At 37.7% G+C, this 23,964-nt stretch overlaps 1 protein-coding gene across 2 annotated transcripts in view; it reads right to left on the minus strand.

Moving 5' to 3' along the window:
- The window catches only part of TENM1 (teneurin transmembrane protein 1), an 815,747-nt gene that overhangs the window by 69,257 nt on the left and 722,526 nt on the right, over nt 1-23,964 (minus strand). For both annotated transcript variants that reach the window (XM_055269101.2, XM_055269106.2), the window contains one exon: nt 4,993-5,147. In XM_055269101.2, coding sequence (XP_055125076.1) covers nt 4,993-5,147 — 155 coding nt within the window. The remainder of the gene's footprint in view (nt 1-4,992; nt 5,148-23,964) is intronic.

Raw genomic sequence — 23,964 nt, forward strand, 5'->3', positions numbered from 1 at the left:
CCTCAATTCTGAAATTGTCAGTCAACAAGTTATTTGATATTAGCTCCAATGTTTAACGAATCTATCTACCCTTCTATGATATTTTAGGTTCAGCCATTAATATTGCTTGCCTATGTAGCCTGCATAAAGCTGAGCAGTGTCATGGAAAGTCTCATCCAGAGTTGTATCCCAAAGAAATATCAGCTGAACATCCCAAAAGCATTGGAAAACAGCTTAATTTTTATAGCAGTCCCTTGGAAAGGGGCTGATCATTCCTATATTGATATGTTTTGTCCTTGTCCTACCTGGATTTCTTCAACTGCCTCTTAAGTGGTCTCCCTGCCTCTAGTGCTATTTTGCTTCACTTGGTTCTCCATGCAACAGCTAGAATGATCTCTTAAAACTAATTTCCATGCTTAATACTATTTTAAAAATGCATTTCCCTTCTTAACGCTGTTATTGTCTCCTCATTGTCCAGTATAACTTCATTATGCTTATAAAGCCCTTCACCATTTCACCCTCACTTACCTTTCTAGCTTCATCTCTCACTACTCTTTCATATTCTTTTTACCATTATGTCCTTTTGGTTCAGGTATAGATGTTAACTGTACCTGCTGAGCCCTTCCTATGCATGTTCCAGGAACACACAGTCTACTGTGGGAGACGGGTTGGATACACAGTTTGCCAGCAAAGATCAAATTACATTTAAGCATGGTGATACTAAATTCCAATAAGGGATTGAAACAACAGTGAGGACTAGAACCATCAAGGAAGGTTCCCATGGAAGAGGCGAGGTGTGAGGAGGATGGAGAATGGGATTTGGACCAGCAGAGGTACTTCCAGACTGGGGGAATGGGGCCATGAGAAGTAGGCCTCTAATAAAGGTAGAGGGTGATAATCTGGACACTGATCAATATAGTATCCTTGTTTTGAGCCAGTCTGGGTGGACAAATTGGATTTACTCTTTAGTGTGTCTCAGGCACAGAACAGGAAATGGTGGGTAGCAGCAGAGTTACTGGCCAAATAATCTGGACATAAAATCTGTTTTCTTTCCTGGTAAATCCTGCTGGCTTCTACCATCCCCTTCTCATACCACACAACCTCCCCTGCCTCCAAAATAATCTACTGTATCTCTAAAGCTAAAGTTGTGTAAAGAAACGGGAAAGAGGGTACTTCAGAGAAACTGAGGCTTGGAATGAAATGCCACAGAGAAAAGTTTCTGTCTCCTGGTTACCAGGGCTTCTTTTCAGTGGGCTGCACTGTATATCCCAACCTGAAAAGGATGAGGTAGATTTTATGGTGGGAATTATGTTTGGAAAGTGTCATGTGAAAAAGAACCCTTCTCATGGTGATGATGATCATATATTTACTCTACTAAGACAAATAATTCTCTTTTCAACATAACTTTTCTACACAGAAACAGAAAAGTTGTTTAGAGTTGACTGATTGCAATACTAAGTACCCTATTTTAAGTTAAAAAAAAATCCCGCAAGTGAATCATACATGTGCATCTTCTCTCTCCCCCCTCCTCCATACAAATACATTCACACCCTTCTTTATTGCCATAAATAATGCTGCTTTTCCTTGCTTTCTGCAGCATTTTGAATCATGGAAAGTTAGGCTATTCTAGGACTTGATAGCCTGATCCATTCAAGTCTCTATAAAAAAGGGTTTGTTCATTTTGTCAGTTTTCCAGGCCCAACTCCCCATTTCACTTTTGTAGTTGACTATATATGAACATTCCTTGAGTTTCTGGGGCAGGGCAGGGGCACATAGAGAAGAAGAAATTCAAAATAGGCTAGTGTTTTATAGAGCTGATGCTCAAGGTGGGTGGAGGTGGCAGGAGATCTTAGAGTCAATGACTAAAGCAAGGTTTCTTAGGGGTGTGTGTACCTTTTACTTACTAATATGGTTTTGTTGTGTCCCCACCCAAATCTCATCTTGAATTGTAACTCCTACAATTCCCACAGGTCGTGGGAGAAACCTGGTGGGAGGTGATTGAATTATGGGGGCGGGTCTTTCCTGAGCTGTTCTTGTGATAGCGCGTGAGTCTCACGAGATCTGATGGTTTTAAAAATGGGAGTTTCCCTGCACAAGCTCTCTGTTTGGCTGCTGCCATCCATGTAAGACATGACTTGCTCCTCCTTGCCTTCCATCATGATTGTGAGGCCTCTCCCACCATGGGGAACTGTAAGTCCAATAAACCTCTTTCTTTTGTAAATTGCCCAGTCTTGGGTATATCTTTATCAGCAGCGTAAAAATGGACTAATACATTTACCTTGTTTTTCTAGGTTTTAAGTGGTATGACAAATGAGGCAACAGGAATATCATAACTGTGGGGGACACTGCTCATTGCGTCCCCAGTAGCAACCCTTTACTCCTTGCTAACAGAACTCTGATTTTGGTTTAAGAATCAGGTAGCAATGTGCTCAGGGAAGGGGACCCACTTCTAGAGGGTCTGAATCCACTATGGAATCTCATTTCCCCTTTGCCAGTGACTGGTGAAGGCATGGGCATGTGACTCAATTCTGGCCAATGTGACACAAGAAGGAAATCTGCTGGCATCTTTGCCTATCTTTGGACATCTCATTATGTGAGATAATTAAACCTTATTGTTTAAACAACTTTTAGACAAGTATTTTATTACTTGCAGCCAAGACCATCCTCTGTGATACACTAATCAATTTGAAAACTCTCAACATCCACTTTAGTTTTTTTGAAAAGATTATTTAATATTCTACTTTATTAGGGTCACAAATTTATGGAATGTTAGAGCTGGAAGGTTTGAGGATTGTCTAATCTATTTCCTTCATTTCTTGTTTCTGCAGACTAAGAAAGTCAGACACTGAATGTTGGGACTATGCTGTATGCTCTATAATCTCTTTAAATGTCTAATACTGATTTTGTACAATTGTGGTAAAATCAGAATTTTGGATCTAGATGAAAGCTACACTGAATATTCTTTTATCCTCACTGGCCTAAAAAAAACAAAAAACAAAAAACAGATTTCCTAAATAACAGTAAAATAGATCTCAGAGGGGATGTTGCTTTTACTTAAGAAAACTTCCAAATACCCTAGAAATAGCTATTTTATAAATAGCTATATATATTCATTAAAAATGATGTCTAACGAGCCTTCGTAGTCACTATTTTTCTAAATTTCAGTCACTGTTTCATTTGACTTTCTTCACAGAATTGGAAAAAACTACTTTAAAGTTCATATGGAACCAAAAAAGAGCCAGCATTGCCAAGTCAATCCCAAGCCAAAAGAACAAAGCTGGAGGCATCACGCTACCTGACTTCAAACTATACCACAAGGCTTCAGTAACCAAAACAGCATGGTACTGGTACCAAAACAGAGATATAGACCAATGGAACAGGACAGAGCCCTCAGAAATAATACCACACATCTACAACTATCTGATCTTTGACAAACCTGACAAAAACAAGAAATGGGGAAAGAATTCCCTATTTAACAAATGGTGCTGAGAAAACTGGCTAGCCATATGTAGAAAGCTGAAACTGGATCCCTTCATTACACCTTATACAAAAATTAATTCAAGATGGATTAAAGACTTAAATGTTAGACCTAAAACCATAAAAACCCTAGAAGAAAACCTAGGCAATACCATTCAGGACACAGGCATGGGCAAGGACTTCATGTCTAAAACAACAAAAGCCAAAATTGACAAATGGGATCTAATTACACTAAAGAGCTTCTGCACAGCAAAAGAAACCATCATCAGAGTGAACAGGCAACCTACAGAATGGGAGAAAGTTTTTGCAATCTACTCATCTGACAAAGGGCTAATATCCAGAATCCACAAAGAACTCAAACAAATTTAAAAGAAAAAAACAAACAACCCCATCAAAAAGTGGGCAAAGGATATGAACTGACACTTCTCAAAAGAAGACATATATGCAGCCAACAGGCACATGAAAAAATGCTCATTATCACTGGCCATCAGAGAAATGCAAATCAAAACCACAGTGAGATACCATCTCACACCAGTTAGAATGGCCATCATTAAAAAGTCAGGAAACAACAGGTGCTGGAGAGGATGTGGAGAAATAGGAACACTTTTACACTGTTGGTGGGACTGTAAACTGCTTCAACCATTGTGGAAGACAGTGTGGCGGTTCCTCAGGGATCTAGAACTAGAAATATCATTTGACCCAGCCATCCCATTACTGGGTATATACCCAAAGGATTATAAATCATGCTGCTATAAAGACACATGCACACGTATGTTTATTGTGGCACTATTCACAATAGCAAAGACCTGGAACCAACCCAAATGTTCAACAATGATAGACTGGATTAAGAAAATGTGGCACATATACACCATGGAATACTATGCAGCCATAAAAAATGAGTTCATATCCTTTGTAGGGACATGGATGAAGCTGGAAACCATCATTCTCAGCAAACTATCGCAAGGACAAAAAACCAAACACCGCATGTTCTCACTCATAGGTGGGAACTGAACAATGAGAACACTTGGACACAGGAAGGGGGACATCACTCACCGGGGCCTGTTGTGGGGTGGGGGGAGGGGGGAGGGATAGCATTAGGAGATATACCTAATGCTAAATGACGAGTTAATGGGTGCAGCGCACCAACATGGCACATGTATACATATGTAACAAACCTGCATGTTGTGCACATGTACCCTAGAACTTAAAGTATAATAAAAAAAATAGAATTACATGTCTTGGAAATATTCAATAAACGAGATTGGCCTTACCCTCTGATTAATTCAAGTTTGAGAGAATTTACTTAATTGTATGTCAATATTCTACCTGACATTACTTCCATCCTCGCTTACCATTTTCTCCCAACTAAGCTTTTCTAACGAGGAAAAAAGTAACTTACATAGAGAGAAACTTCTGCTATCTGGTGTTATAACAGATATAGCAGGCTTCCATTCTACCTAATTTCTACATGAGAAAATTGTTATCCATTTCCATGAAGCCAAATGACGATAACACTTGAAAACCAGTGATGCCTACCTGAGTGATGTCCATTCCTGAGTCACAGCTCAGTGGTTGTGTGGAAGTCAGACCATTTGAGCCGATTACAGTTGTGATCACAGCATTCTCATCAATTTTGCGAATCATAGTCCCATCCACAAAGTAAATAAATCCATGCCTATCAACTGTGATGCCTGTTGGGAAAGAGCAAATGAGCATTAGTAGTCTATTGAACCACATTCGCACCAAGTTCTGTATTTTGAAAAAAGCCATAGCAATGGAAAGGCATTTTAAAGACATATAGATTCAATTTTGCTCAGCACAGACAGGACAGTGATGGGAGAGGTTTTTTGGGGCATACATTCGCTTCTTTGTGTATTGAGAAGAAATGACAAAAAGTCACATGCGGAGATAAAGCCAGGTCTAATAATTTTGTTTTTTCCAGTTTTACATTTCCACCCCCTTGATACTTGCTTGCCCCCACAAACAATAAAAAATCATCTTTAAGATAAATGGGAAAAGATGGGGAGATCATGTATATTACATTTCTTTTAGGGTGCTAATGCACAGGCTGCTGCTTATTTTCATGATTGCATTAGGAAATAACTGACTTGAAAAGCATTACAATTATTTTCATCAATTCAGACTTTGTTAAAAGGGAGTTTGTAATAACTCTGATAAACCGGGCTTAGTTTTTTCTCCATATTATCTATTAAAAGGGGAGTTGGAGAGCAAAATTATAGTATCACAAAGGGAATGGCTAAGTTTCTAGAAAAGATAAAAGCTGATAAAATTTTCACAGCAGTTTTTACACACAGTGTTAATTACAGCCTGGTTTCTTAAAATTTTTATTATAATAGCAGTTAGAAGGCTTGGGTTCTAATACTGAACACTCCACTTACGACTAATGTGTGACTCTGATTGAATCATTCATTTGCAAATTTCAGACTCCTCTTTGGTAACAGAGGGACAGGATCGTCTGCCTTACTTAGCTGAAGTGATCTACTGCTCTGGTTTGGCTGTAACAGAGGCAGAGCTCAGTTTTTTTTTTTTTTTTTTTTTTTTAAAGTATAATAATATGTTTATTTTAGAAAAATAAAATTATACATATAGTATAACTATATATAATATATAATATGTAAAAATATATGTAAGTGTACAAGTCAATATCATAAACTATAACTCTACAAATTAAAATCATCAAATTTATAAGCAACTAAAATATGTAAAGTATTTCCTAAGTAGAGGAAACAACCCGCTTTCACCTAGGTTCACCTAAACAAAGATCTGGTAAATCATGTGGTGTGTAAAAGGGTCATTTCACAGGTGGTGAAAGCCATTTGAAATCTCACTACCTTCCCCAAATTACAATCACATGTCAACTTAGAATTAACAAAAATATTTAAATTCATTAGTCACAAAGATGTCTTAAATGCATGCTATATTCCAAGTCCTGTACGAGGTCTTTAGGATTATAAGAAGGTGCAAGACTCAATTTTTGTCCTCATAATGCTCATTACTTAACCAAGAATATGATATATTAATTACCTCATTCATTTGTATGTTTATTCATTACATTTTATTACATTTTAAAAATACCATAGATTTCAGCCATACAAATACCCTTGTTTGCCTGACAGAATAGTGAAATATAAACACAACTGAACCGTTAAAATACAACATTATGAAAGTAGCTGGAAGGAACTGCACGTGCCAAGTGTGAGGAAAGATAAGACAAGTAGTAGATATTCTGGATATAGAGAAGACCACTTGGACTCAGACACTAGGGAAAAACTAAAGGAGAAGTTATAACTTGAGGTAGCCTTGGATGTATTGAGGTAAGAAGAGGACATCTATGGTATGGTTAATGAGAACTTCAGGGCAAAGGATGTCATCCCATCAAGGAAAACGGCAAAGGTATGTGAACAAGGCAGTCAGGGAGAACAGACCTCTATTTACAAAGCAGAGAGTACAAACAGTGGAAAGCAATGGATAGAGGGTCACACCCTGAAGATTCCACCCTGAATGTAGAAGACTCTCCACTGAGTGATACAATGGGTTCTGGAGATTGGTAAGGGGGAAGTTGGCAGGCGGGTGAGGGATAAAAAAGTTACATGTCTGGTACAATGTACACTACTCAGGTGACAGGTGCAATAAAATCTCAGACTTCACCACTATACAAATTATCCACATTACCTAAACCACTTGTGCTCCAAAAGCTATTGAAATAAGACATTTAAAAAATTAAAACAAAACACTATCATCTGAGTAATTTGTTTGCTTACATTAAATATCATAATACTTTTCGGCAAAAAAATATTATCACTTTAATGTAACTTTCATTCCCTATATTTGAGCAGAGTACTGCACTATCCATAAACACCCTCTGAATTTTCTACAGTAATGGAAAAAATCTTTGAAAAAAATAGGAGAAGGTTCTATGTTTGAGAATATGGCTATATGAAAGGGGTTTCAAGAAATATATCCAGTTCTTCCCAAGACGATGTACTTGCAGTGACCAGTTTTAAGAAGTAGAACAGGCCGGGCGCAGTGGCTTACGCCCGTAATCCCAGCACTTTGGGAGGCCGAGGCTGGTGGATCACGAGGTCAGGAGATCAAGACCATCCTGGCTAACATGGTGAAACCCAGTCTCTACTAAAAATACAAAAACTTAGCCGGGCGTGGTGGCAGGCGCCTGTAGTCCCGAGCTCAGTTTTAAAACTAGGACATCCTTGACAAACCAGGATGAGCTGGTTACTCTATATCTAGGTGTTTTTTTTTTTTTTTTTTTTTTTTTTTTTTGAGGGAGTTTTGCTCTTGTTGTCCAGGCTAGGTACAATGGTGCAATCTCGGCTCACTGCAACCTCCGCCTCCCGGGTTCAAGTGATTATCCTGCTTCAGCCTCCCGAGTAGCTAGGATTATAGGAGCCCGCCAGCACACCTGGCTAATTTTTTGTATTTTTAGTAGAGACAGGGTTTCACCATGTTGGCCAGGCTGGTCTCGAACTGACCTCAGGTGATCCACCTGCCTCGGCCTCCCAAAGTGGTGGGATTACAGGCGTGAGATATCGGGCCTGGCCCTAGGTTGTTATATCATATGAAATAATACATATAAAAAGTATCAGGTACACTTTAAGAACATATGGCTCTACTCCTATTTCCCTTGGTGCTTTTGACAGTGCTCTTGAAAATAACCACATGGCATTTTTCAAACTAGTCTACAATTTAGTCTTTTCCCCACTTCCCTTTATTTAGGTCTGGTGAAACTCATTGAATGGATGTTAAAGTCAGAATTTCTGTGCTAACAAGCACGTCCTTTTAACACAACACAACACACAAACACACACACACACACACACACACACACACATACACATGAATTTTCTGGCAAAATGTGAACTCATCTAGAGTCATTTTATAAACTCAATAAACTGCTTTTAGATGAACTAATTCATTGGCAGGAAGTTAATATTAAGACTTGGCTTTATGGTATACTTTGATTAATCCTGATGTTTGATTAATCCTTAACATCTATAAAAGTTACAAATTCATTTTAATGTCCCTTGAATACTTCGAAAGTCATCTATGTTTTGGTGAGTTCTCTAAAGGAAACCAGCACGTCCAAACAAGGGAATTCCATGTCCATAAATCCCTTTATAATTTTTAGAGGTATAAGGACCCTTAAGGTGGTTTACAAAAAAGACTTCTAAGACTGGGGCAAGTTAAATGATGATGGCATATGAACAATTATTTAACCTCCAGAACATTTTGGATGAGGATGAACCAAGGGGGAACTTCTGCCTGTTATTTTTGTGTTTTGCAACATCAATTTCTTGATTGCTTAAAATTTGGTGTGGTTTGTGGCAGACCTATTATTTAAAACCACCTTCTATGACCACTATATTAAATATCGCTGAGTATAAAATTTCAAATTTGGCTGTCATAAGGGGATAGACTTATGGGGAAAGATCAAGACTCAAGACTCAAGTCTGGAGATGGAAAGACTGAGAGGAGATGTGCTCGACATGTACAAAATCATGAATCATTTACTAAACACTATGATTACTAAATCATAGTGAATGTCACCATGCCAGGCTCTGTGAGGGTATAAGGATAAAGAGTCTGGTGACATTGAAACTAAGACTAAGAAGAATACTCTGGAACTTGAGTAAATTAAGGATATTAAAAATAAAATGAAGTGTGGCTCTTATGAGGAGGTAGTAAACTTAGAGGATCTGATCCTCTAAAAATTTGAGCAGGTTCACAAAAGGTATAGAGAAAGAAATGTATTCTTAACTAGTATATGTGGGAAGGTCTTTACATCTCTTTGCTGATGTCAGGGAGGACAATTCTTTTCCTTGACTACCACACTTCTCATCCCATCAGAGTGCAAAAGTTTAGGCTGATCCAGGGAGGATAATCTGGGACTTTACATAGTTTTCTTACTTTTACTTTTTGTGAAGATCTAAACACTGTGAACTTCTTTGTCTGTTCATGTCAGCTGAGTCCCACAGACGAGTGCCCTTTGAAATAAGTCTAGGCTTATTAAATCCTCACTATTTGCCTGCAGGGCTTATTCTGCTGACAGTTTGTAGAATATTTTCCTTTCATATATTTGTGTAGCAACATCTTTTATCATGGTCCAAATTCCAAACATACTTCTTTTTCCTTGAGAAGCTTTAATTAACTTTGATTGGGTTACACTCATGTTTGGAGTTGAAAAAGAAATAGTAGAAAAGGCTTTGAGGAAACTATGTGATAGGTGCTTCATAAATGTACCGAGGCATATTTTATATGTACATATTTTCCTCTCATTTGCCTTTCCTTACCAACCAATCAACCAACCGACACATAAATTCCCCAAACAACAATTTTGCAACCTCTTTGCTGGTGAAGTTTAAAGGGTATTTAATTTTCACTGAGGGTAAAAATCAAATTGGAAACCCCAGGCATGAAAAAGAGAATAATATTTGTCCATCATCTGAGGAGGTTTCCCCTCCCATAATGCTTATTGTTATAACCCAGGGATAGTGATGATGCTGTAGATATATTACTGCTTGTCAGAATGAGTGAAAGGAGGTGACACATTCCCAGTATATATTTTAAGCTTTATTCTTTGGAGATGGGCATGTGAGTGATTTCAGATCACATAAAGCCATCTGGGGCTAGCAAGATCTGCAGATTCAATTTACTTTCCAATTTTGATATTGTTGTGCCCAGATCTCCAAAACTTGGTAACCAATGTTGTGGGCATAATTTGTTCCAACGGTCGTGTTCATTGATGTGCTCACTGACAGCATTTTCCTTAGCACTTAAACAATCAAAGGTACATTCTCTGGATGAGAAAAGATTTAAAGACTTAAACTGTACTAAGAAAACCACTTCCAGGTTTAAAAATTTTGAACCAGAATTCATTTTCTTTTTCAAAGCAAGTAAAAATATAGAGATCCCTGATATTACCACAAGGTTAGGCAGTGATGCAAGGCAGGTGGAGGTGAAAGTGGGAAGAAAACACACAATAGCTTGAGTCCCCTCAGTCTAAATTTGAATTTAAAAATCCCCCTGCACCAAGGAAAACATTGGCCTCAGATGCCCAGACAGCATGTTTAGCTTGGAGCACATTTTTACATTTGGGAGAAAATAAATAAATCCTTGTAAATTAGTGCATATAATGAAAGCACTGACAGACCATAACCTGGAAGTGTGAATGGTGCTGTCTCCGTTCATCAGCATTAAGCCCTAACAAGCTCTTTCTATAGAGAGACCTGCTCATAAACAAAGCACATCTTGTAAAAAAATTATTCAGAACATCCCATGCAAAGTAGGGGATATTATATAATATCTGAACTGCAGGCTGTTTTCTCTGTTGAAGCAGTGCTCTGTATGAAACAGCTGCAAATTATAGGTGAAATTATTTGACTTCTTCCCTTGTCTTATTATCCTCCAATGAATAAATACTATAATTCTTAAGAAGACAATTGCCTAAAGCTGGGGCAGCCTGGATAGTTACTTATAAATTTATCACCTGTGAGGGGAAAAAGATGCTACTGATCAATACTGAAGGAACAGGGGCATCCTGATGTAATCACTGAGAGTCCAGATGTGGTGCTTAATAGCCTGGAAATAGTAGCTAAAATCCCAAATTAGATAACAGTGAAGATCAGAGTTTTTGGCTGTGTAGAATGCCAATTTCAAATGTTGGCAGAAGGCATCTCTGTACTTAATTTTTTAAAATTACAGCTGTTGAGGCCACCTACATTTTTATTATTTCTATATAAAAAATGAAACATCTTTCAGAATATAAGCTTTGGAAAGCAGTCATAACATTCTCTTCATCTATAGCCCTAGCAACAAGAAAACTGAAATACTGGATGTTTTTCTGCCACAATCTGCTGTTTAATTTTATCAGACAAAGATAAATGGTTAAATCAACTTCCAGGGAAATTCCTAAGCCTAATATGGTGTGAGCTCAATCTCCAATACTGAGAGTGCTGAATTGTGTAACTGATTCAAAAATGTTCTTTTAGTCAAAGAGAATTTTTCTTTGTTCATGTGCATTCCAATTCTCTGAAAATTGGTACAATATGTGTGGTATATATGGAAACTCTACTAGGCAGAAAAGTCCATTCTTCAACCCATCTGACTACTGTCCACTTAATTACCCTCTGGGATCAGAAAGGGCCAAGTTACTTATGCATAATAAGCCTGTTAAGTTTTCTCACTATGTAGCCACTAAATGGAGCTTCTAGAACTTGGAGGGTTTACAGATTTCCGTGTGTCACTAGAGGTTGGAAGGAGGCAGAGCTTAATGACCAGCTGAGATGATTTCACTGTGTGGTTAACAATGGCATCAGGATTTCTCCAGTAGGAGACACTAATAAACTCACTGTAATATTATATGACTAGTGAATAGTGAGTTATTTAATCAGATATTTTGTTTAATAAAATGTTCTTGTACATTCTACATAGTAAAGGTCAATTTCCAAAGAACATAAACACAAATTAAAAATGATAAGCATTCAAACTAATATTCTGCTGACTGGAATGTCTTCTTTTGATTACTCAAAAGGCACTTCAAAAGGCTTCATAGTCATTATAAAGAACAATAAACTCATGGGCTAGTTAACCAAGAATTCTGATTGAGAAAAAGACAGGCGACACCAGCGTTTGGCATTTGTCTTGTCTTCAGCTCCTTCTGATCCTCTCAAAGCTTTAGACTTCAGCTTTGCCATAAGGCAAAGTGAATGGACAGCCCTTTTAAATCCACCAACCACTATTTTTCTTAAAGCTTACTGAGAAAAATGTTTTTCTGTTTACTCATTAACTTATTCAAGATTTATTTTGCACCCTCTATGCGTGAGGCACTGTCCTAGGCAATGGGAGTACAGGAGACTATAAAACAGACATGGCATTGCTCTTAGAAAGCCTGGAAACTGGTAGAGGGAGACAGAGAAGTAACCAGGCAATTGCAATGCCATTAGATAAGCACTAGTTTGGGGCAAGTCCAAGGTGCCATGGGAGCATCCTTGGGGGATGGGCTGGGGAAATGAAAGTCACAAGTGATTTCTCAGACTTAAGTGATAGGTAAGCTGAAATCTGAAGAACCATGTTGAATTCTAGATGAGCCTAGTATGTATGAAATCCAGGTAAACACCACTGAAAATCTATGAAAGATGACTAATATTACTAAACAATAATCATTTCCATTTGCCGAGAATGCTATGATATTCCAGGTACTGTGCTGGATTCCTTACATAGATTTTCTCATTTAATCCTCACAACAGCCTTGTCGAGTAGGTACTAATGTAATTTTTTAGATGACGAAATGGAATTGCAGAGAGGTGGAGTGACTAACTCTAGGTTACATACCTAGAAACTGCTAGTTTAAAGCAATGGAGAAAGGACTCCCTATTCAGTAAATGGTGCTACGATAACTGGCTAGCCATATGCAGAAGATTGGAACTGGACCCCTTCGTTATACCATATACAAAAATTAACTCAAGATGGATTAAAGACTTAAAAGTAAAACCCAAAACTATAAAAACCCTGGAAGAAAACCTAGGCAATACCGCTCCAGACATAGGCATGGGCAAAGATTTCATAACGAAGACAATGAAAGCAATTGCAACAAAAGCAAAACTTGACAAATGAACTGTACAGCAAAAGAAATTATCAACAGAGTACATAGGCAACCTACAGAATGGGAGAAAATTTTTGCAAAGTATGAATCTGACAAAGGTCTAATATCCAGCATCTATAAGGAACTGAAACAAATTTACAAGAAAATAAACAAACAACCTCATTAATAAGTGGGCAAAGGACATGAACAAACACTTCTCAAAAGAAGATATACATGTGGCCAACAAGCATATGAAAAAAAAGCTCAGCGTCACTCATCATTACAGAAATGCAACTCTAAACCACAATGAGATACCATCTCACACAAGTCAGATTGGCTATTATTAAAAGTCAAAAAATAACAGATGCTGGCAAGGTTGTGGAGTAAAAGGAATGCTTATACACTGTTGGTAGGAGTGTAAATTAGTTCAACCATTGTGGAAGACAGTGTGGTGATTCCTTAAAGACCTAAAGACAGAAATACCATTCGACCCAGCAGTCCCCTTACTGGGTATATACTCAAAGGAATATAAATCATTCTATTATAAAGACACATGCACGTGTATGTTCATTGCAGCACTGTTCACAGTAGCAAAGACATGGAATCAACCTAAATGCCCATCACTGATAGACTGTATAAGAAAATGTGGTACATATACACCACGGAATACTATGAATCCATAAAAAGGAATGAGATCATGTCCTTTGTAGGGACATGGATAGAGCTGGAGGTCATTATCCTTAGCAAACTAATACAGGAACAGAAAACCAAATACCACATGTTCTCACTTATAAGTGGGATCTAAATGATGGGAACACATAGACACATAGAGGGGAACAACACACACTGGGGCCTATCAGATAGTGGAGGATAGGAGGAGGGAGAGGATCAGAAAAAATAACTAATGGATACTAAGCTTAATACCTGGGTGATGAAATAATCTGCACAACAAACCCCTATGACACATGTTTACCTATGTAATAAACCTGTACATGTACCACTGAACTTAAAGTAGAAGTTGAAAAAAAAAAAGAAAATGCTAGTTTAACACAAGTTTGTCTGAGTTTAATGCCCATTCTCTTAACCACTATGCCATGTAGCTTAAATGAGGTTATCAATTGCTTTACCACAGGGATGGGGTACAGACTGGCTTAAGAAGGTTCAGAAACTCCATGAAATTATCCACAAAATGTTTTGTGTATGGGTATTATCATGGGGAGAGAGTCCATTGGTTTTGTTAGATTGTCAAAAGGATCTCTGACCCATCCCAAAAATTGTTAAGAATTCTTGTATTCCTATAGATCTCTTAGACTTCTTCAGAATTATTCTTCAGAGGTATTCTGTGGCTTCATCTTCTCAGAGCTGATGAGTTTCAAGAAAGTACTCAAGAGCTTCCATGTGGTGGGGAGTTCGGTAACTTTACTATTATCATATGAATTACCACCTAAAAAGGAGACCCCACGTAATGGGATATCAACTCACCTAGGTCAAAACAGCTTTTATTAAAAAAGATAGGGAATAATGAATGCTGGTGAGGATGTGGAGAAAGGGGAATCCTCATATATTGTTAATGGGAATGTAAATTAGTATAGCCACTATAAAAAATGGAATGAAGGTCCCTCAGAAAACTAAAAATAGAACTATCATATGATCTAGCAATTCCACTATTATTACTGGGTATATATAGAAAATAACGGAAATCAGTATATCAAAGGGATATCTACACTCCCGTGTTTATTGCAGCACTATTCACAGCAGCCAAAATATGAAATCAACTAAGTACCCATCAATAGATGAATGGATAAGGAAAATGTGGCACATATACACAATAGGATATTATTCAGCCATAAAAAGAAGGAAATTTTATCATTTGCAGCAACATGGATGGAACTAGAGGTCATTATGTTGAGTGAAATAAGTCAAGCACAGAAACACAAATATCACATGTTGTCATTGATATGTGGGAGCTATAAAAGAGAGTAGATTAGTGGTTACCGGAGGCTGGGAAGGGTAGGGGAGGATGAAGAGAGGTTGATTAATGGGTATAAATATGCACTATGATAGAAGAAATAAGAACTAGTGTTTGATAAATCAGTAGAGTGATATAGGTTACAATAATCCATTGTATATTTCAAAATATCTAGAAGAGAATAATTTGAATGTTTCTAGCATAAAGACAACTATTTAAGGTGATGAATATCCTAATTATACTAATTTGATATTTACAAATTATACAAATGTATGAAATTATCACACATAGCTCCCAAATATATATATATGTATCAATTAAAATTAATAAGGTCGTTTCATTTTCAGTATGGCAGAGACAATGCTATGTGTTGATGTCATCCCGTTTCTCTTTCTTTCTGAGAACAGAGTTAGATTACATTTCTCAGCCTCCTTTCCGGTTAGGTGTGGGCAGAAGTAATGTATGCGACTTCTAGGCCTGATCCTTAATGAAATATCTACTGAGTTTCTCTGTGGATTACTATCTTCCACTGTAGGCTGGCTGCATGCAGACCATCCAGTAGAGGACTCCAAGGCCTAAGGCATTGAAGAATCACTAGATGGAAGAAGGCTGGTTCCTTGAATCACTGCTTGGAGCAGAGATTCTTCCACTCCCCAGGCAACCCATATTAAATTGTGATGTAAGAATGAAATAAGTTACTATTTTTGTTAAGCTATTGAGATATTGTGTGTGTGTGTGTGTGTGTGTGTGTGTGTGTGTGTGTGTTTAATATGGTTGTTAGCTTGGCTCGAGTATTAACATTCAGCAACCCAAATCCTATTTACCTTTTAAGGCTTTTATAGGATGTTTCCCTTTCATGAATCCTTTCCTGCAAACTCCAGTTCATCGTGGTCTCTCTGTTTTCTAACCCACAGAAGCTGTTATTTATTTATTTATTTGTTAATGTGAATTCTCCGATCATGATCTGTGTAGGTAATAAGTTCCCTGAAGACAGGAACTGGATTTTAGAATTAGTTTTTATATCTCAAATAATTCAGTGCACTTGGGCACAAATGTTCAATAAATCTTCCTGATTTACAGGACTAAATTTCCATGCATTTATACTGAAACATATCTACCTTGAACAAAATTAAGCATGCCAGGAGGTCAAGAACTGCATATGAGTTTCTCTAGAAATGAGCTTAGAAAGGATGCAGTGACAATGTCTTTCTCTAAAGTCCTTTAAGAGGAATACAGTCCCCTATCGATTAGTGACGATTGGAATATGGGAAAAGTGGGGTTGACAACCAAGAGCAAACAGACAAAGGACCATGGATCAAATTAACTGCAAACAAATGTGATCCATGTGGATAGCTACAATGAATAGCTCATGACACCACTCCCCCCACCACACACACAAATCCAGTTGTTCTGTCAATATAACTTTGTTTGTGATCTTGTGATCTCTTCCGACCTTACCATGTTAGGAGTTCTGAAGAAACAGAAGTGCCTCAGGATTTTTTCAGGCTGATTTTTCTTACAGAATAGCTGTAGGACTTTGGATAATGCATCTGACCACTCAGAGTCTTGATTTCCTAACTTATGTACTACCTACTACACAAGGTAAAATGGTGTGAAGCTCACAAGAGCCAATGAAACGAAAGGACTTTGAAGAAGATAAAATATGGTGGTGCTAAGTGGTATCTTAATTGCCTAGTTATTGCTATAATTCTTTCTGACAGTGACTTTTCTAAGCCTAGAATCACAGTCAAAAATTTCCACACAGGCCCTGCTTGAACACTTTAGGCTTTTCTGTGTTCTGTAAATAAGATTTAAGTCCATGGAGCATTATGTAACCCTTGTCAGTAGGAGAGCACCCTATGTTAGATTCACCATAGAGACAAGTCAGTAGTTGAAAACAGTTTTGTTAGCTCAGGGGAAATACTACACTATTAAATTATTGGTTTAAAAGCCTTCAAGCTTTTATAAGATGGTTAAAGTTTTCATACACAGAATCAAATAAATGAGGTTTCATGCCGTGCAACTCGCTAAGGAAGACCCTTGGCCAAGGTGGTGGTAATGTCTCAACATTTAACAGTGGAACCAGACACTGATAATAATGTGATTTATTTTTCTTTGCTTTATAGAGGTTGGTGTGTGTGTGTGTGTGTGTGTGTGTGTGTGTGTGTGTATACAGAGACAGAGAGAGAGAGAGATTGGGGTAAGTAGATGGTGCTAGTTCAAGTTGAAATGCACGTCTTGTTTTATTTTTGTGTTAGAGTTCCCACTCAAAAGATGCCTGCAGGCTGAGATTTAAGGGTTCTCAGTATATATGGGCTAAGATAAATGAGGTTTACTAAATCTGAGCTGCTTATTTTACACCTCCCCCTTTAGAAATTCCTCAAACATCAAGCAACGATATCTGAGACACTACTCAGATACATTTGAAAGAACTGTCTCTGTCATCCTAAGGAAGGAAACTGCCACACAAGAACCTTAGTGAACAATTAGCCCTTGGAAGGAAAGTTCATTTATTGCCCGTGGACCAGCAAAAAACTAATTGCAGTTGTTGCACTCTAGGGAAAATGAGTCTATCTCAAGGTATGTGAATGACCAAGAGGTTCTAATATAAAAAGCAAACTAAGTATACCTTGTCCCGAATACTCAGTAAAAGCAGGATATGAGGAATTAAGCCAATAGTGCTCACTATTCACAAAAGTGGAGTAACTCAAGAAGAATTAAAATTTCTTTAGGATAATGATTTGCACGTAGTGCCCATTCAAAAACAACACAGAGGGCCCATTTAAAATTCTCCCTGCATCCGTACGTCTTGACTAATGAAGCTAGTGCTAGAAGAGAAGTTCGCAAAGTCAGGAGTGGTAGACAGTCATTTGCAAAAGGTAAGGCAGGGTAATGAGCACTGTGTGAATACACATTTTAAACCTTTTAAGTGGAGGTTCAAGAGACGTTTAGGAGAACTGATTTGGGCTCAATCGAGAATATATGAATATAACAACAGCATACACACACAGACACAGGCACAAGTATGATAGCGGAACAAAAAGCGAAAAATAGTCAAAGCAGTTGTTTAATGAGATAAACAACTTCTTTTACTGTTTTTACCTTTCCACACTCTCACCTATAAGTGTGACAATCTGTGGGCACAAGACCGTGACGTTGAGAGGCATTTGAAATGCTGGGATGTTTTGTTCAAAGGGGGCTGGTGACTTCCTTAGCCTTGTCTTGATTGAGATTGGAGTTTCCAAGGCCATTTCCCTGTCTATTTTCCTCTAAACTCAAATACCCAGACAAGTTCATCAGAGCTATGAGAGGTGGCGGAAAGAGTCTGGCGTAGAAGCCAGAAGATCCAGTTGTGAGACTAACTGTGACTTTAACAAATTTAAACAGTCTCCCAGTCCTCAGGTTTTGCCTTTGTCTAATGGTGAGTAGAAAAGCTGAGCTGCTCATGTCAGTGGATGACTGTAAAGACCATATAAAATAACTTCTATGTGTGAAAGCTTTCTGAAAGGTCAACACAAGTGATGTTAGTATTTATTTATGTTTTGGTTTTATTACTTATTTATAGAGACAGGGTGTTGCTCTGTCGCCCAGGCTGGAGTGCAGTGGCATGATCACAACTCACTGCAGCCTCGAACTCCTGGGCTCCCGACATCATTTCCCCTCAGCCTCTCTAATAGCTGGGACCACAGGTGCATGCCACCACACCTGGCAAATTAAAACAATTTTTTTTGTAGATATGGGGTCTCACTATGTTGACCAGGCTGGTCTTGAACTCCTGGGTTCAAGTGATCCTCCTATCTTGACCTCCCAAAGTTTTGGGATTACAGGCCTGAGCCGCTGTGCCCCATCTTATTTATGCCTTATCTTTGATCTCTTATTTCTTTTGGAGTTCACTTAACCCATCAGAAATAGAGGTTAGAATCTAGTTCCTAGTTCTTTTTTACCTTTGTGTCCTGTCCTTTTTCAGATTCCTTCCTTTTTCTCCACTTCTTCCCTGTTCTCATTTTTCTCCTTTTTTTCTCTCCAAACCCCAATCAGCTCTCCAGTCTGTGAATCCCTGTGGTATTTGAAGTTTATACATGCAACCCAATCCTGTATTTTAGTCTTCTCTAATGAGTCCTCCCATGTCTCCCCAGTGAGATAATATTCCACTCAAGGGCAGGGACCATATCTTCTTAGTTTACTTATGATTTCCAAATTTGTTGCTTGAAAAACGTAACAAAACAATAAAGCTCAGTGAATGTGGTTCTTTTTCTAACAAGATATACCAGGGGCATGATGTGGATGTGCTAGAGTAGCTAAAACCAGTGGGAATCTTACGAATAGTAAGGTGGGGCCATTGATACTAGTGTGTTGTTGACATCAGTAAAATAAATATATTTAAAGTATTAATTAAGATAATGGCATCTCTGGATTCCTGTCTGATAACCAGTAAGTTTGTGCTGCAACAAGAGACGGTTGTGGTGTTTGACTATAGCATTTAGCATAGTTCCTGCCATACAAGACTACTTTATATATATAAACATACTTCATATGTTCATTAAATAGATGATTAAGGTCTATTTTAGAAACATAACAATTTGAGCAATTTAAAAAATGAGTAATTAATAACAGGCAGTGACTCTGATAAAGGAAGTAAAACAAAACAAAACTGAGTTGTATGAAAATACTTCCAGATGCCATTGTTACAACTACAGTGATTCATTCCTTAATTCAACAGCTCAAACATCTCCAGCATTTCCAGGAACTAGGAAGATATCATTTTAGGGCCAATGCAGAAGCAAGTGGTTTCGGTCATTTGTAAATTGGCTAGTATTTTTTTTTAACATTCAGTAATAGATTATTTGAATAATGTCATGCTGTTAAAATTAGATCAGATATACTTGGGAAAAAGTGTCCAGCATTAGTAAGAAAAGTACAATGGAAAGAAACATTTTAGGGTGCTAACTGTTGATCTGTGGTTTCTCAAAATTTCAAGTATAATAAGTGAAAATCAGAAGATTTCAAAGTAACCCTTCTTCTGTCCACTCTCCCTGGAAATGCCCCCAGTTTTACTACTCTGGGAAAGGTGAGATCTTGCCCCAAGTCATTAAATAGGGCTCTGGTAGTAGGCCTGCCTGCAGTTCTGATTTTACTTTGTTCAAGAGAACACAGAGAAAGGATTATGAAAATCAATATAGGTAAGCTTAGCAGAATCTATTCTGATGGATTTTGGCTTGGGGAGGGACAAAGCAGACCTATCAATCTATTACTATGGCTTCAATTTCCTTGGGTTAGAGATGCTTTCCAAAAGGAGAAATAATTCCTGCCCACTAAGAGAAATTACCACTGTAGTCAGCTTCCTTTCCTGAGTAAATACAGGTAAAATGGGGCACCTACCCACCTTCCTTTTCCCCCAAACCCATTAGACTGTTTCCCCCAAACGCAGTCTAATAAGCTTTTTGAAAATTGTGTTTCCCCCAAACACAGTCTAATAAGCTTTTTGAAAAGTCAAATGGAATAGCTAGTAAATGAAACTGGAAGAAAAATAGAGCAAATAACACTGGGGCTTCCTGGCTAGGCTTTGATATTTGAGGCTTGAAGATAACCTCACATTTGAGTTATTAAGCCTGTGATTCCTCAGGGGGAAACTTTAAATGGGCCAGAACTCACTCCCAAGGGAACAGTGACTTTCTTTGGTCAACGATAAAGCTGACTCATTATATGGAGGCTCTCTCAGGAAGTTCACTGTCAGCCATTTAGGAAACTCCACATATGGGCACATACTAGAGGTGCTGATGTGATGATCTCTACAGCTAATGGAAGAGCTTCAAAACTGATCTGTTCAGAAAATAATGGATTAATGCAGGGGTCCTTGATGACCCTGCTCCAAGGCCAAAACTGGTGTGTGTTCTCATATGTTGGTACCTGTGCCTTACAGGATGTTAAATATTTTGACCATCATTTCTATAGGAGTGAAAGTCTTATTTAAAAGAAAACAAAACAAAATAAATCACTTTTTGAAATGGAATAGTCAGGTATACATTTGTAGGTTGATTTCTAAACCCTAGTTTTTTTTTGTTTGTTTGTTTTGAGACAGTCTCACTCTGTCACCCAGGCTGCAGTGCAGTGGTGCAATCTCGGCTCACCGCAACCTCTGCCTCCCAGGTTCGAGTGATTCTTCTGCCTCAGCCTCCCGAGTAGCTAGGATTACAGGCACACGCCACCATGCCTGGCTAATTTTTGTATTTTTAGTAGAGATGCAGTTTCACTGTGTTGGCCAGGCTGGTCTCTAACTCCTGACCTCAAGTGATCCGCCTGCCTCAGCCTCCCAAAGTGCTGATATTTCTAAACTCTACTTCTGACTTAAAATGTTTCAAAATTAGGAAATATTTCAAATGGTTAGAAAAGTCAGAAAATAATACTACAGATCATCATGCATCCACCACCAAAATTTAATAGATGTTATCATTTGCTTCATATATCTCTTTTTTTTTTTTTTTCTTTTTGAGATGGAGTCTCTCTCTGTCACCCAGGCTGGAGTACAGTGGCGTGATCTTGGCTCACTGCAGCCTCCACCTCCCGGGTTCAAGAGATTCTCCTGCCTCAGCCTCTTGAGTAGCTGGGATTACAGGCACCCACCACCACGCCTGGCTAATTCATTTTTATTTTTAGTAGAGATGGGGTTTCATCATGTTGGCCACGCTGGTCTCGAACTCCTGACTTCGTAATCCGCCCGCCTCGGCATCCCAAAGTGCTGGGATAACAGGCATGAGCCACCGCGCCCAGCACATATCTCTTTCTTAAAAAGGAAATGATATGGATATAGCCAATCCCATCTCCTTATCCCTGTCCTCTTTTTCCTTCCTTCTCCAGAGGTAACTACTGTCCTGAAGTTAGTGTGTATCATTCCCATGCATGTTTTCATAAATTATCTACATATGTGTATATATCCATGAATAATATATAGTATTGTCTTTGTGCTTTAAAAATTTATGTAGGAGATGGATGACAGTGATGGCTAAACAATAATGTGAATGTACTTAATGCCTCAGAACTGTACATATAATAAAACAGTAAATATTGTTATGTATATTTTACCACAATAAAAACACGTAAATTATATTACACCTTATGTATCCTTTTGCAATTTTCTCTTTTATCCATGCAACATTATATTTTTGACTATTAATGGTTTTACATGTAGATCTAGCTCATTCATCTTTACTGTTGTATAAATGTTCCATCATTTGACCAACCCCCTGTTAATGGATTATTAGGTTGTTTCTATTTTTTATACTATAGTTAATATCATAGCACGTCTTATGCATGTGTGTACTTGTGACTGTCCATACACTTTTCTTCAGTCAAGCACCCTCTAGCTCATCTCTCTGATGTTGCAATTTTTCCCCTTTAGTTGAACAATGAATTCTCCAAGTAAACAGAATTAAATTAGGGCTGTGTCTGTACAATCAATGAAGTCTGAAAGAAGAAAATTTGAATACAGTCAAAGAATTTTGAAAACAAAATGTTTATTACAAATCTTGAAAATAATCTACTTAATAATAATTATTAGCTTAAAAAAGTATTTTAATACTTATCCTCTTTCTCATCATCATACTTTATTCAGTACTTAATCTGTGCCAGGCACTGTTTAACCCATCTTGTGTCATTTCATCCTCTATAAACTCATAATGAAGGTAGGTACTATCTCCATTTTACAGATGACAAAACAGTGGCTCAAAGATGGATTCAAAATAAATTTGAACCCATTTTTATCTGTACTATTCCAAAGTCCCTGGTTTTAACCACTGCAAACACTTCCTAAGATTTCCAAATTTCACAGGGCTCAAATTGGAGAGGCACATGGTATGATTTAAGGGTCACTAAAAAGTCTGCCCACCTGCCTTAAATACGTTATATCTTTATGACAGGAAGAGTCTTCCAGCTGGACACAAACTCTAGAGATGTTAAGAAGATATATTGTTAAATCTGACCATATGAAGTTAGAAAATTCTATAGGGTTAAAAAAAGAGAAAAAAACGACAAGCTTGGAAAAATATTTGGAACACATATAAAAGATGAAGGGATGTTTTTCTTAATTTCCAGAACAGAAAGGACAACAGCTCAGTAGAAAAATTGGAAGAGGATATGAAAGTGAATTTACCAAAAAAGAAATACAAATGGTCACAACAGATATGAAATGAGACTCAAATTCATTGATAATTAAAGGAATGAAAATTAAAGTTACAAGCTACAAGACACCATTTCCCGCTGATCAGATGGGCATACATTAGGAGGTTTACACTGAGAGCTGCTGAGGGTATTGCAGACTGGCACTCTGATACACTATTAGTGTAAATATGTTCAATCTTTTGGGAGGACAATTTGGCAATATCTACTACTGCTAAAAATTAAGCCTATGTATATACTCACAAAAGTGCTCCAAAATATATGAACCAGGTCATTCATTGCAGCACTGTAATAATAAAAGATTAAAAACAAGCAACAAGTATATCAAGAGGCAACTGGCTTAATATGTTATGGTGTATCCATATGTTATAATATCGTGCAGCTCTTAAAAACAAAGAGGTAAATATGTACCTGCTTTTATGGAAAGATCTTCAAGACATATTATTAAATAAAAGAAGCAGGGTGAGGAGTAATCTATATGGTATGGTTTCCTTTTATGTAAGGGAAATATATATGTACAGGTCTGGAAGGAATCTCAAAAGCCTGTTAAAATTGGTTATCTTTACAGAGAGAGACCTGGGTATGTGTGTTTGTGGCAAAGAAGCCTGAAATTTCTTTTGTATCTTTCTATACAGTTTGAACTATCAAACCATAGACATTTATTACTTTTACATTTTTATGTTTCCATGTCAAGAGTGCTTATCTAGACGGTAGGATTGTGGGCCTTTTAAATTTTTCTTCTTTCTCCTAC

Source organism: Symphalangus syndactylus, chromosome X (genome assembly GCF_028878055.3).
Source record: "Symphalangus syndactylus isolate Jambi chromosome X, NHGRI_mSymSyn1-v2.1_pri, whole genome shotgun sequence".
Classification (NCBI taxonomy): Eukaryota; Metazoa; Chordata; class Mammalia; order Primates; family Hylobatidae; genus Symphalangus; species Symphalangus syndactylus.